The 14,607-nt window shown below is 40.1% G+C and overlaps 1 protein-coding gene and 1 long non-coding RNA gene across 2 annotated transcripts in view; both read right to left on the bottom strand.

Moving 5' to 3' along the window:
- The window catches only part of ADRA1A (adrenoceptor alpha 1A), a 103,150-nt gene that overhangs the window by 28,923 nt on the left and 59,620 nt on the right, over nucleotides 1–14,607 (bottom strand). Inside the window, exon 2 of the mRNA XM_075207491.1 lies at nucleotides 285–1,906. Coding sequence (XP_075063592.1) covers nucleotides 285–1,188 — 904 coding nt within the window. The 5' untranslated portion in view covers nucleotides 1,189–1,906. The remainder of the gene's footprint in view (nucleotides 1–284; nucleotides 1,907–14,607) is intronic.
- The window catches only part of LOC142151646 (uncharacterized), a 175,261-nt gene that overhangs the window by 128,297 nt on the left and 32,357 nt on the right, over nucleotides 1–14,607 (bottom strand). The window lies entirely within an intron of this gene.

Below are 14,607 nucleotides of genomic sequence, written 5' to 3'. Positions count from 1 at the left end.
AATTATTGTTATCGTCACTTTTTAATAAATAGGCCAGAGTGTCATATCCAAAAGGTAAAAGGGATGTGACTATGGGAAGCTCACACAAAATCTGCAACTATTGTGTGTAGGTCAAGGATGAATTTTAAACTGCTACTTAGGCATTGTTAATCCTCATAGTGATTGCTCACAATAAGAGTTGGCTTCAGGGCAAAACTTATTTCAGCTACAAAATCTAAATCTAAACTACTAGTGCTTCATCAATGTTTTACTAAAACAGAAAAAAAAATAGTATTGTAACTTACCTATAGGCATTGCAAGAAAAAACGGAAGCCAGCATAGGACAAAGCACCCCACTACTATTCCCAATGTCTTTGCTGCTTTCTTTTCCCTGGAAAACTTAAGTAGCCGCAGTGAGAAGTGAGTCTTGTGCTTTGCACTAGAAGTAGAACGGATACTATCCGGGATGGGGGTGCTCTTCCGGTGAATCCGCAAGGTCACCTCCTCAGAGTCCGATTTCTCACATTTCATCCCACAGTTTAAAACTTTGCCCTCCCTTTTGGCCACAATGTAAACCCTGAAGTACATGATGAGGATGATGGTGAGGGGGAGGTAGAAGGATCCAATAGCTGAAAAGAGCACATATCCTGGTTCTTCTGTGATTTCACAGATTGTTTCATCTTCTGGTGCTGGCTCCTTCCAGCCAAACAAAGGTCCAATGGAGATCACAAGTGACAGGACCCATATACAAAGTAGAGCAAGAAGACCCCGCCGCTCAGTCATAATGCTGGGGTATCTCAGTGGGTAGCTCACCCCTATGTACCGGTCTATAGATATCGCACACAGGCTCATTATGGAAGCTGTGCAGCAAAGGACATCCACAGCTGCCCATATGTTGCAGAAGATGCGACCAAACAGCCAGTATCCTTGGATCTCAAAAGTGGCGGAGAAAGGAAGTACCATAGACATTAAAAGAAGATCTGCCACAGCAAGGTTGACAATGAAATAGTGAGTCACAGTCTGTAGATGCCGATGACAGGCCACCGAAAGGATGACCAAAATATTTCCAAGAATTCCAAAGGTGATGAATACTCCAAAGATTACTCCAATGATGATGGATTTGGAGATATTGATTGTTGATGTTGCGTGAGTGCAGTTGAAGCAAAGAGGGATGGTTTCTACTGTGTTATTCTGATTAAATAGGACCATGATCAAGATAAGTGAGCTCTGTTTTTAAAAAATACTTACTACAATGTTCTCGAACGAGAAACCCTGTGTATTTTTCGACAATTCTGTGTGAAAGCCCTGGAACTGTTTTTTAGCCAAGATACACACTCAAGCACTGATTAGCATGCAAAATTTAGCACACAGCCAATGCCATGTTTACATTCCAATTATTTATAACTGATTGGAAGATAGTAAATTTAACTTATTTTTGTAACGTTTGGACTCTTCCAAGTTAATCAGACAAATTACAGATGTTGTGATATTTCATTGCACATAATTTCTTCTGATGGAAGCAAATGTTTTCGCATTTCCTGTTGATCTCTCAAACATCCCTCTCCTTCTGCAATTATAGTCTTGGGTTGAGTTTTTCCCTGATAGTTTTTTAGCTGTAAAAATAGTAAAGAGTATGCCATCAGAAACATGTGCCTGTTTATAGTTTATACTGTATGTTGTTTGTTAATTTTTGCTAAAATAGTTTGACATGATTGAGAATCTCTGTTAAGTTAGAGAAACATCTTCTAGACTGGGAATGATGGATTCAGATGAACATTTTATTGGATTCCAATCCTCACGCCGGATGCACAGAGATTCTGGTCTAGAACATTCCCAACCAATGTTCTCTAACCTGACTGGTGAAAACGGGTCTATATACTGGTTAGGACAATATCTTCTTCTCATGTTAATCCAAACGCTTAACAACCTGAAACAAAAAAAAAAAAGGAAAATAGTCAAACAAGTTTAAGAAGTTGCACTTTCAATGTCCACAATTAAGAACGTATACTTTTCTTTTTACAAAAGGTTTAATCTTGGAAATTCAATGAATAAAACACTAACAGCTTTTGACTATTTAACAGATGCCGTGTGTACAACAATCTGCACTCCAGCATTATACTTTCCGGAAATGGTCATGTAAAAACCTTGGATTACAAGTGCGTTACTGGTCCATGGAGCTCAATTGTGACCAATTGAAGGACTTAGTCTGCCGGCGCTGAGAGGGACTTGGCTCTCTGCTTTAGGTAACAGGAGGGTTTCCAAGGGGGTCTCCCATCTTGGATATAGATAGGGAAATGTTAGTTTTAGAACAGGTTGACCAGAAGTAAACACAGTAATAAAACAAGACTAGGGGGTATATTTACTACTCCGCGGGTTTGAAAAAGTAGAGATGTTGCCTATAGCAACAAATCAGATTCTAGGGCCGGATTCATTAGTGATCTTAACTTGTGCAAAAGTGAAGATGCTTATTTTAAGAAAAAATGGGGAGATAAGAGTAAAGTTAAGATGGATTTTCAAGAAATTCTTCACTTATGCAGTGGATTTTGCTTCTTATCTCCCTTTTCTGAGCATGCACAGAGTGGATTTGCTTAAGATAGGCAAAAAACGGTAGATAAGATTACTAATGAATCAGGCCCCTAGTTATCATTTATTTAATGCATTCTACAAAATGACAGCTAGAATTGATTGGTTGCTAAAGGCAACATCTCCAGTTTTTCAAACCCGCAGTTTAGTAAATATACCCCTAGGTATTAACAAGTGTTAGATACTTTTCATTTTTACATATTATAGATATATTTGTATATTTTGACATTTTTTTTTTTCTCCTTTAAGAACCGAAATTATGGTTGTTTTTGAAAAACACATTGCCTCATGATCTAAGAATTTCACTTGCACCTGGATAGTTTTTAATTGGATGATACACACACTTTAATTGGGTGATACTCTCTCCCATATTTGTGTAATTGGTTTGTTGTTCTTCAACTTTAACTTTGTCCTTCCATCAAGAAGATTGACATAGACGAAGAAGTATATTTTCATATACTTGTATGTGTTAGATATGACTCTACCGCCATCTACGGCTAAAGGTGTAGTTGTTTTCGTCCTGTTTTTCATAGAGAGGATAAGAAGATGGTTCGGGAATTGATTAGCTTACCTAAAGAGGTGAGTTTTTTAAGGGGAAGGTTTGGAGGCTATGACAAGTCTTGTATGAGGGAAGGGGATTTAACAGATTGAGTACAGGCTGAAAAGTCCTGTAATAGGTAATGGGAGTAAGTAATGAATGTAAAGGAGAGGCGCAGATCTTGGGCAGAGTGGAGACATATAGTAGGGATATATATTGAGAGAAGTGAAGAGATGTTGGAAATAGATTGTAGGGATGAAGGTCTGGTTAAGCAAACACCAATAAGAAAGGAGACTAGCAAGCTTGAGAGGTAAGGTTTATTTTTGTGTTGTCAGCAGAAAAAGTAATGGAAGGTCAGTAACTTCAATTAATTAGAGGAAAGATTATTAACTTAGTTTTTAAAAAGATTAATTTGGAGGTGATGAGAGGGTATCGAAGATCAAATGGCAGAAAGTTCAAAACTGTTCATTCAGTACTGCGGACCATCACAGATGGTAAGACAAATGGAAAGAATAGATACACTTGTTTGCAATATTCATTGAGCTGATACTGCAATCCAAAGGAGCTTATTAATTTTCCAAGAGAAGAAGATCAGAGCTACAAGGACTGAGCCCTATAGAGGATGCGGAGAGGAGGTGGATCCAGATAAACGAGCGCTAAAATAGCAGTTTGGTGAGTAGGATTAGAACCAGCATAGGACAGTCAGTATTTAACTTATGTGCAAAACAGAACACTCATTTGCACCCCTTGCATTGTAACATGGTTTTGTCCAGGAAACTGAAATAAGAATCCTCTTTATTTAAGATCCTTAATGAATCAGGCCCTAAATGTGGGGTTTATGTCTGAGAATATACAGATTTTGAAATAATAATCATTAAAAATGTATGGAACAAAATAATCTTTTTTATTGTTTTTGTGTAATTTTACCAATATCACTGAAATAAAATAATATATATTTTAAAACATTGTAAAGGTTATTCTTGGTTCAAAGAAAATAAGTTGCACTTGGTCTGGTCACAAAGTATCTGTTATATCAACAGTGTATATCAAAGTGCTACCATGTTCATATGCTCCCTGCATCAGGGGTGTACAATCTGCAGCAAATTAAATATGATCTTATCTGTAAAGTGTATCCCTGCCATTGCCAATCAAGTTTTAAACTTACAGTAAGACTTACTCATCTTTATCCATTTGTACATATTACATTTGCAGTAAAGTTGAACTGAGATGCCAGATAAATGTCAAACAGTATAGTATGCGCACAATGGAAGCTTGGTGACACTAATAGAAAGCACTGCTTTCAGAAATAGAATTGTCTTCAACATGGAAATACTGATAACGCACATCTACCTCTCCTCCCGTGACCTCTCATTCTCTTTTATCCCATGTGTCCAACTGCCTCTCTGCCATCTCCACTTGGATGTCTAAAGCACAATATGGGCAAAACGGAGCTCATGATCTTCCTACCTCCTAGTGTTACAACCCTTCCTACAGTCTGCCTCATGGGTGACAATACCACCATCTCCCCTGTTACCCAATTACAGGGGCCTGAGGACAAAAGAGCAGATCGGATATATCTCTGCATGCGCCGGACTGCGTATCTTTAAAAGAGGCCCCCCTGATCAGCTCTGTTGAGAGCAGTAGACCCCGGAATTGAGAATTGCATGTTCTGCTATGGGGCCCGGTGATGCACTGTTCTGCCCCTGACCACTGTCTTGGTGTCATCCTTAACACTGCCCTCAGCTTCATTCCACACATTCAGTCCCTTGTACTTGTTGCCTCCGCTTTCAAAATATAGCCAGAAAAAACACCTTTCTTACTCAGGATATTAAGGAAACCCTAATCCATTCTCTCATTATCTTCTACCTTGACTACAGCAACCTCTACTATCTGGTTTTCCCCTCACCCATCACTCCCCTCTATAATCCATCATAATACCACGGTGAGACTGGTCTTCCTCTCTCTTGCCACTTCAAGTCCACTGTGCCACTCTGCAAATCTTTACACTGGTTCCCTGTTCCCTCCAGAATTCAATTCAAGTTTCTCACCAACTCCTCTGACCTCGTAACGAGATACACTCACTCTAGCTCTCTGTGATATGCTCCTGACCTATGCCTCTTCTTTCTGATAATCACCTCTCACTCCTACCTGCAAGATTTCTCCCATGCTGCTTCCTAGTTATAGAGCTTCCTACCCTGCCTGACCTGATGCTCTCACAACCTTCATTCGTTCAAGCGCTCTCTCAAAACCCATCTCTTCACTATAGTGTATCCTACTCTCCCCTAATACTACTGCCTCTGCATATTCTGTCCACTAATGTCCCACTAGCTCCTGTTTTCTCAGCTATGCCCTCTCTCTCTATACTGTAAATTCTTATGAGCTGGGACCCCCTCTAAACTTTGTCTCACATCTGCAACTCTTGCGTCTACCTCGTCAGTTCTCCATATGACGAAGGTCAAATAAAGTTGAAAAAATTCCCCAGATTTTGTTATGTGAATGTAAACTACGTGTGACAGAAGCTTCTCCTGACTCCATTTACATACACAGGACAACCAGCTGTGTTGTCTTAAACACAAGTTTTATATGAATAACTTTTATAGAAATCACTGGAGGATTCCACAACCTGGGGTCTGAACAATGGCATCATTGGTCTTACTCTTCAACTGGACCTGCTTATATTGTAGACAAATTATACAGCATACCAAAAGTTAACAGTTTTGCCCTGTAACCCAACTGGTGTCTACACACCAGAGTACGCTTTTTTTGTTTGTTCTTAACTTGAGATGCAAACCAAAATACATATTATATATCTGTCAATCAGTAAGACTGGGGCACAATACTTCATATTTCCAGAGTGGTTTAATAAAATACTAATTTGATAGTTATTATTACAAAAGGTACATGAGATACTCTGAAAAAAGAGGAACTGTGACGATCTGGTTGGTACAAGTTTATAAGTCAACTTGTTCAGCTTTTGTAGGGAAAAATATCATAATCCTGATCATTGTTATTAATTCAAGGTCATAAAACAAGATGATAATTAAAAGTATTCATTTTTATTTAAATAGCTGTTGTAAACTCTTTAATAAATGTCAACTGAAAGGCTTCATTAGTTGTATGTACTATTAGCAAAGAGGTATTGTTAGTAGAGCTTAGTGAAATTGCATTGAAATTTTGCACAAATCGAGTTTTGACGCAGAACATTCTGTAATAATAATAATAATAATTTTTGTTCAGAGGCCTTCTACAGTCTGGGTATACACTGAAGATAACAATATTACAGACTGTGTAATCCTCATAGTGACCTATTCATCAGTATGTCATTCAAACTCATTTAGGCTTGGTACACACTGGAGGTTATTCAGCTGATTATCGGGCCAATCACCCGATAAACGACCGCTCGGCCACATATTGCGTTAGTGTGTATACTTACATGATGTTACGGCTAACGGTCTTAACATAAACCCGTAGAACCAGATAGAGAGGTCTTCACCTAAAGCAGCCGCCTTTCCCGTAGAGCCCGTTATGCTCACAGATACTCTGATGCCCCCAGGTCTTATACTCAAGGTAGTACAGGTGTATGAGTGTACCCTAGCAGGGTAGCGAGAAGTAGAATCTAGCGTAGTCAGGAAACAGGCTGAGGTCGTAGGTCAGGAGCAGGCAACGTGGTGAGGGACAGGCAAGATGTCAGGGCTGGCAGCGATCAAAGGAGGTCCGGGTCAAAAGGCAACAGGGAAGAATCAAAATCCAATCGAACAGGCAAGGGGTCATACACAGGAAGTCCAATAGAGATATAGGTTCACACACAGCAGAAGGTTAGGTACACAGTACACTGGAACTATAACTGGCAGGGAGGCTAAGCCCTCCCTGCCCTATATACAACTACTGACCAATGGCAAGCAGGGAGGGAACCAGTCAACTAATAAGCCCCAGGAGGTGAATAATATTATTAATGATTCCCCGTGTTTTGCGCACGCGCCCGGCTGCCCCTAATGCTGAGACGCGGCGCTGTAAACATAGAGCGTCCCGACCGTTGTCTAGGCAACGTCCGGGGTGAAAAAGGAAGTGTCGGGCACAGAGAGTCGTGGCGGCCTAAGGCACCGCCGCGGCTCATAACACATGACGAATGAAAGTCATTTCAAAGTGCCGATTGTTGTTTCATTTGGTTGGCCGTACTATTTAATAATATCGTTCCAATTACATTCCGATCATGTAGTGTGTATGCATTCACGATCACGATCTCCATAGAGTTTACAGAGTCATGGTCTTTTCATCTGATGCTGGCAATGAACATGTCCCGGTGACTAAATGTGGAGAGTGCTGTATGTGGTATAATTTGTTAGTTCGTTCTGAGACTGAAGGCGGCTAATCAGTGTGACATAAATGAATGAATGCAAATTGGGCAGTCATTCTCTAAATGACTTTAGCACCAGATGAAGAGCATAGATCTGAAGGTAAATCGTGTGGAGTGTATATGTATGAATCGCCCACCGGTCGGACCTTCAGTCGTAGGTACAATCGTTGTAGATTGGTCGGAAATATCTCCAGTGTGTATCTAGCCTTAGTCTGTAAATAGAATGATCGTCTTTCAAGAAACTGTGATACTCCAACTGTGTTGTTGCAGGATGAGTGCAAAATCTATTAATTTAATGACAATATGACATAATTAATTAAAGTTAAACTTTTCATCTATTATTTAAATATTAAATCCCAAACTCTAATGCAGACAAGCAAAAAAATGAGTAACTTTGAACCTTGACAGAACCATGTCGCAATGCAAGGGGTGAAATTAGTTTATTATTTTGCACATAAGGAAAATACTGGCTGTTTTTTCATGTAACACACAAATACTTGATAGCTTTATTTTTACACTGATAGCTAAAGTTGATCTAGGACATGCCCTACCCCAATTTTTTTGCTTAACTTTCCTTAATGAATCAGGCCCTTTATGATAAAGGCAATTAATGAATCTGCTTAGTACATTTGTTCAACACAATAACCATGCTGAGCGTCTTGATGTTTACAGAGGTAGCTTTGTCCAAGCTCTTATGGCGTAGTTAGCATTTATGTAAAGAAATATCCTAATCAGAGATGTTCACTTACCTGCGTGTTCTGGTTTTGGTTTGCTTTTGGATCTGGATTAACTTCGTGTTTTGGTTTTGGTTTTGGCAAAACCACCCCTTGTGTGTTATGGTTTTGGTTTTGGATCCCGATTTTTTTTCCTAAAATCCCTTTTTTTTTTTGCTAAAATCACATATTTTTGCTTTCCCCCCCCCTACATTATTATTAACCTCAATAACACTAATTTCAAGTCATTTACGGTCAATTTTGACCACCTCACAGGTACAATATTATTTTCATACACTTTCAAACAAATACTGCAGTGACCTGGCTGGAAGCTAAGCGACAGAGCAATGACTCAAACACACGGCAGTTCCAAGCACATCTAAGAAACATTGCCACACAGCAGTGTCAGTAAAGAAAAGTGGTGCACGTTGGAATTGTCCTTGGATCATGAAATCAGTTATGGTTCATTTGATAGCTCCACCCGTTCCACGGATAACTGTGGTTATTCTACAGCTAATACATGATGACGAGCACTGCCCCCCCCCTTTCCCCGGGATGCGTGCTTTTATCAGACCCAGACCAATCCAGGGTGCCAGACAATGCACTAAAAAGGGGTTGGGTACGGTGTTTCGGTTGCGAAAAATCCTACACCCACCTGACCTACAAAGAAACCCCAAAAATATTAAAAACGCGATCTCAATATTAATAGACTTACTTGAAAAGCGACTGTCTACATCACCGATGATGCAGAATGCTGACCTGTCCGGCACTACAGTTTACTGTCATCGCGACTTCTATTAAAGTTAATTTAAAGTGGCAATGTCGGGTTAAGTGTTTAAACACTTAACCTGTGGGGTTCCGTATCAGCATAGCTTGTAAACATCAGTGAAATGTTAAAGCAATCCAAAACATAACTGATGCCCATTCTTCTAAAACTCTTCTAAAAGCCCCCACTACAACAACCCTGAGACTGAATAACATTCTAGAGTGGCTTTTCCTATAGCCAAGTTGGGAGGGTTCAATTCAATTTATTATTCTTTAGTAATACATACACAAGTGATGCTAATATATGTCTAAACTCTTGTACACAATGGATCTGATTCATTAAAAAAAGTAAAGCAAAAATAAATGAGTAACTTTGTACCTTGACAAAATCATGTTGCATTGGAGGGGGGGGGGGGGCTAAATTTAAAATGTGGGGACAGGTTTATAGTTGGGGTAGTGTATGTCCTAAATCAGTGTTGGCTAACCTGTGACACTCCAGGTGTTGTGAAACTACAAGTCCCGACATGCTTTGCCAATATATAGCAGCTTATTGCTGTAGGGGTATAATGGGACTTGCAGTTTCACAACACCAGGAGTGTCACAGCTTAGCCAACACTGTCCTAAATCAACTTTAAATTTCAGTGTAAAAATCAAGCTATCAAGTATTTGTGTGCTACATGACAAAATAGCAAGTATTTATCTTATGTGCAAAATAATAAATTAATTTGCACCCCTTGCACTGTAACATGGTTTTGTCCAGGAAATTTATTTTGCTTTACTTTCCTCAATGAATCAGGCCCAATGTCTGTATAAGTAGTGAGTTCTGACATCACTGCTTACAATAGGTGAGTGGGACCTCACTTTAGTAAAATGAGTGTATTGTAGGGAATAACACACCCTTTGCTTTACAATTTCTTATTTATAAGAAGTGACCTCAGAGATCTGTGACCTCTATAGTAGTACTCCTCAATTACTTATAACACCCTTATAATTTACCATAGTGGGTACAATATCTTATATTTATTTATGAATCAATATATTATACAATACCTGTCAGTGAGGGAAATCAAGTCAAAGATTGCATAGAATAACATACTGCAACAAACGTTACAGAGAGAACAGCTCATAAAGCTATCCGTATAAGCTGTCCCCATGACATCCAATGTTGGTTCCATTATGTTTAAAAAAGCCAGAAAACTGCTATTTATGTTTAATGAATAATATATAATTATGGTTGGAATGCTGATATTATTTACACAATTACTTAATTACTTTATATTTTTATTTTACTAGTGTTCATTCACAAGGATGGACTTCTACATATCAGCCCTCTGTCTGACCACTGTTCCCTTTATCTGTGATTGAGCACAGCAGAAATGCCCCTAATTCCGGGCTTGCAAGATCCCTAGGAGGAGCCCATAGCCAATACATATGGATTGTTGGGGAAAGCCAGCACTGAACATATATGGGGAAAAAATGACTGAATTGTTCTGTGTGCATTACTCTCACTCTCTCCATAGCAACCAATGACTGGTGTTTTAGTGTTGTTTCTTCTCCTTTCACATGCTAGATGACATAGCATATTAAGGGGCAATAGAACAGGGCGGGGGGGGGGGGGGGGGGGGCGATGCCATTGTGAATGAGTCCTAGGTATCATACTTACCAATTTTATTTCTCTCCCCTCCAGAAGATCACTGAGGGAAGGTCATGTTGCAAGTGCACAGGAGGAGCCTGGGGTGCCGCGATTGGGATCCTATTGGCCCCAGCAACACAATGATATCCCGTAGGTTCATTGCAAATTGCGTTATCGAGGCCCCTAGACAAAGAAGTTGGCAGGATGCAGGACAGTAGCTTACCTTAAACTACCTTAAATTCGGAAACTCCCAAACATTCCGGGAGAGGTGATAAATATGCTAGGTGTGCTGAGTGACATGAGGCTACAGACAGGAGAAGGCGGATATTGGTAAAACATAGAAGTTGACTAGGAGAAAATTTAACGGGTTAAGTAAGAAAAACATACAATGCTAATCTTAAGCTATGGGAGAGTTTTTCACAAAGGGATAGTACAGGCAAGATGAGCAAAGATCAGACATCGACACCATTAATGAAGGAGTTACAATAGTATCCTCCAGTATTATACAACATAAATGGACTAACTGCAATGTGGTTTAATGCCACCATTATCCCAGACACTTTAATAAAGACAAAGGGGTATATTTACTAAGCTGCGGGTTTGAAAAAGTGGGGATGTTGCCTATAGCAACCAATCAGATTCTAGCTTCCATTTATTTAGTACTTTCTACAAAATGAAAGCTAGAATCTGATTGGTTGCTATAGGCAACATCTCCACTTTTTCAAACCCGCAGCTTAGTAAATCTAGCCCAAAGTGCTATACGACAGCCATCAGTATCCACAGACATCTGCCATGGGAAGAAATAATATTACTGGTGCTTTGTGCCTGTTCTGTGTCTCTTTTCAGAGACATTATACTGATTCTGGATTCCCAGTTTAAAGGCTTAAATAATACAAATTCCACAAGGTTGCCTAATAAATTCACTGAGGCTTTTCCTTAGTACAGTGTTACTACTGTATAAACACTGATGGCTATAAATGGCCTACAGCCCCCCAGAAGGTTTTCTTCCTCAGTTAAATAAACAGAAATTGAAACAGGTCCTTTATTGAAGCTACTGTCAAATGTAATGTAATTCAGTAAAAGACGCAGTGTGAAGAAAGCGTTACACAGCCAGAGTCAGGTCAATCTATCAATCAAGCTGCGCTGCACTGACTAACCGGTCTATTTATTAAACAGCGGCGATAGGGATGGTTTTCTATCATCACTTATCACAGATTTAGAAAACCTCTCATCACAATAAATTACCAAATAAAATATCGCTGTGACAGCTGAGTGTAACTGGCTTGGGAGTGGTAGGAATAGCCTTACCGGTTTGTGGGTCAAATGTCCAGGGATATCCGCATGCATGACCCAGATAGCCGGATCACGCATACACAGTGGGACTGAAAGCCCTAACTTGGGTTAAAACTTCAGTTCAAATTTAAATACATTACAAATATTTTGTTTAAAAAAGACTCCCAGTTAAAAAAAAGGCTTTATTTAAATAATAAAGATTTTTTTCATTGCGTATCTTCTGCTATCGCATGTACCGCCGTGATCACCTGTACTGCCCTAATCTTTGTTAAATGGGCTTGGTGAAGACTATTGGTGCTATAGCCAATGTTAACCTCTTCATAGATAAGGAGAAGCCCTATCTCTGTTGTTTTGCTGGGGATAGGGCTTTTCTATGTTTAATAAATAGAGCCCCAAAAGTTTTTTCTGGTGCCTCTATATATATTTTGCTGCATGATGTGGTCAGAACCTTCTTATAACAGAAAGTATCTACATTGTCATAACTACTTTATAACAATTAGCATTATTCCAAATGACCAAAGTGAAAGAATAAGCCCCACCATACTGGTAATTCTGGATAGGGGTATGGAAGTCACTGCTTATATACCCCTGTTGGCCAGTCATGCAATGAGAACCACAGATTTTGCCAAGGCTAAACCAGAGATGGAGAGAGATCAACCCAAGTGGCATGCCTCTTATTTCAAGCTTATTAACCATCCTCAGTACAAGGTATGGATCAATGGCTACTATAATGTAGGGTTTGGAAAGCACCTAGAAAATTAGGGTTATAGTTTAGGTGGTTTCAGAAGACCCCTCCACTATAAGTTATGCAGTTAGAGTCTTTATATAACAGAGGTATTCATGTTATCATCGCTAGTCTATAACAATCAGCATTATCCACATTATTCAGATTAAGATTAAGCCTTACCCTAGAAATCGCTCCCTACTTACGCCTGTTGGCCTTTCATTTTCTAATTTTTTATCTTGTCAATTCCCTGTGTGTTTTTAAAAAATACTGTGTCTAGAATAATGTGATGTAGAATTCACAATACAAAATGGAATTTGTAATACAGGGTGTAGAAAATTAGGCATGTAATTGACCCTGAAGTTAGGTCTATAAACACCTCTTCACCAACAACGTCCTACTTTTACATTTGGACAACTGGTTTCATTACTCCTAAAGTGCTTTATATTTGAGTTACATTTATGCATTATATACGTAATTATCAAGGCTGTGCTATGTAATTACTTTAAAATTACATAGCACCTGTTGCTGTGCTTCCTAATTCAAATACACCTCAACAGATCAAATGCTGTGCCACTGAAGGTAATTGCCAAACCTGGTCACTAATTATAAGGTGGTGTAAATATCTGTCAGGTTTGCATGACTAGAAAATTCATGTCAAAATGGGAAAATCTCCAACTATGTCCATTCTCTACCCAATTTACTTAAAAAACAAATTACGTCATACTGCATTAATGTGCCTATCCCGTATACAAAACCTTGATTCACCTAAAGCCTCCCATCGCACTCTGCAAAAAGACTGCAACTTGCTGCAAAAACGCATGCACAATCAGGCAAAGAAATGGCTTTTGCTGTGCACGGACATATTTTTTAAGGTGTTTGAACACATGCTCACCAATCACTGGCAGCTCATAATGGGCATGTCAATATGACATGTGCTTAACCGTGCACAGCTATATAAAATGCGCCTAACTGGGGGCATCAATATAAACTGCGGCTATGCAGGCAGGAGTATATAAGATGTATCTATCAGGGCATATGCACTTGTTGGAGAAAGAGGACAAGCAGGGACACAGAATCTGAGGACGCAAGGACAGACAGGGCCGGTGCTAGGGTCCATGGCGCCCTAGGCAAAATCGGCGCCCTCTCCCCCCCCCGCAAAAATCGGCGCCCTCCTCCCTTCTCCCTCCTCCCCCCTTACCCCGTCTTTTCTTACCTTGTCTCACCACCGCCGCCTCTCTGCTCCGTCTCCTCCCCTCCACTCACTGACACTAGTGAGTGGAAGGGAGGAGACGGAGCAGAGAGGCGGCGGTGGTGAGCAATAGCCTCTTCCCCCCCTCCCCATGCATCTGAATGCTGTGCGGCGGCCGTGACAGGTATGGTCAGCGGTTGCCGCACAGTTTTAAATTTAATTTCCAGTTCTGTGGCGCCCTCCAGGTGCCCTCCAGAGCCCGGCGCCCTAGGCAAGTGCCTAACCTTGCCTAATGGGAGCGCCGGGCCTGAGGACAGATCCATTATATTTATGGAAAATAATCTGCTTCTTCTGCTCTATTAAGGTCACATAAATCATTGGCATAGACACTACAATTGCGGATACCCAAGTCTTTGAAAGGTATCAAAATATACATCCGCACTTATAATAAGTGTCTGTGGGGCACATTTATCATTTATCGGGGAAAGTGAGAAATACTTATCAATCCTTATCGCATGGATAAGGATTGATGTATTTCTCAAATTTATGAAAAATGGATCACAGAAACAGCAGTTCCGAAAAACTGCTGTTTCTGTGTTAAAAAAAACATACTCACCACTGCCTTTTCGGTCAAGGCTGGCTCCGGATCTCCTCCTCTTCGGTGTATTTTCTCTTCTTCATGCAACTGCGCATGTGCCGGACCGGAGAGCTTGAGGCTGTGACAGGGAGGGATCACAAGATCACTCCCTGCACATGCGCTGTCCAGCTCTGCTCTCCGGAACAGAGCTGGATATATCGAAGAACAGAAGTTTTAGCAGCATTTCCTATGATGT

The sequence above is a fragment of the Mixophyes fleayi genome, chromosome 4, assembly GCF_038048845.1.
Source record: "Mixophyes fleayi isolate aMixFle1 chromosome 4, aMixFle1.hap1, whole genome shotgun sequence".
Lineage (NCBI taxonomy): Eukaryota > Metazoa > Chordata > Amphibia > Anura > Limnodynastidae > Mixophyes > Mixophyes fleayi.
The sequence above is the reverse complement of the archived record's forward strand: the minus strand, read 5'-3'. Positions and strand labels throughout refer to the sequence as shown.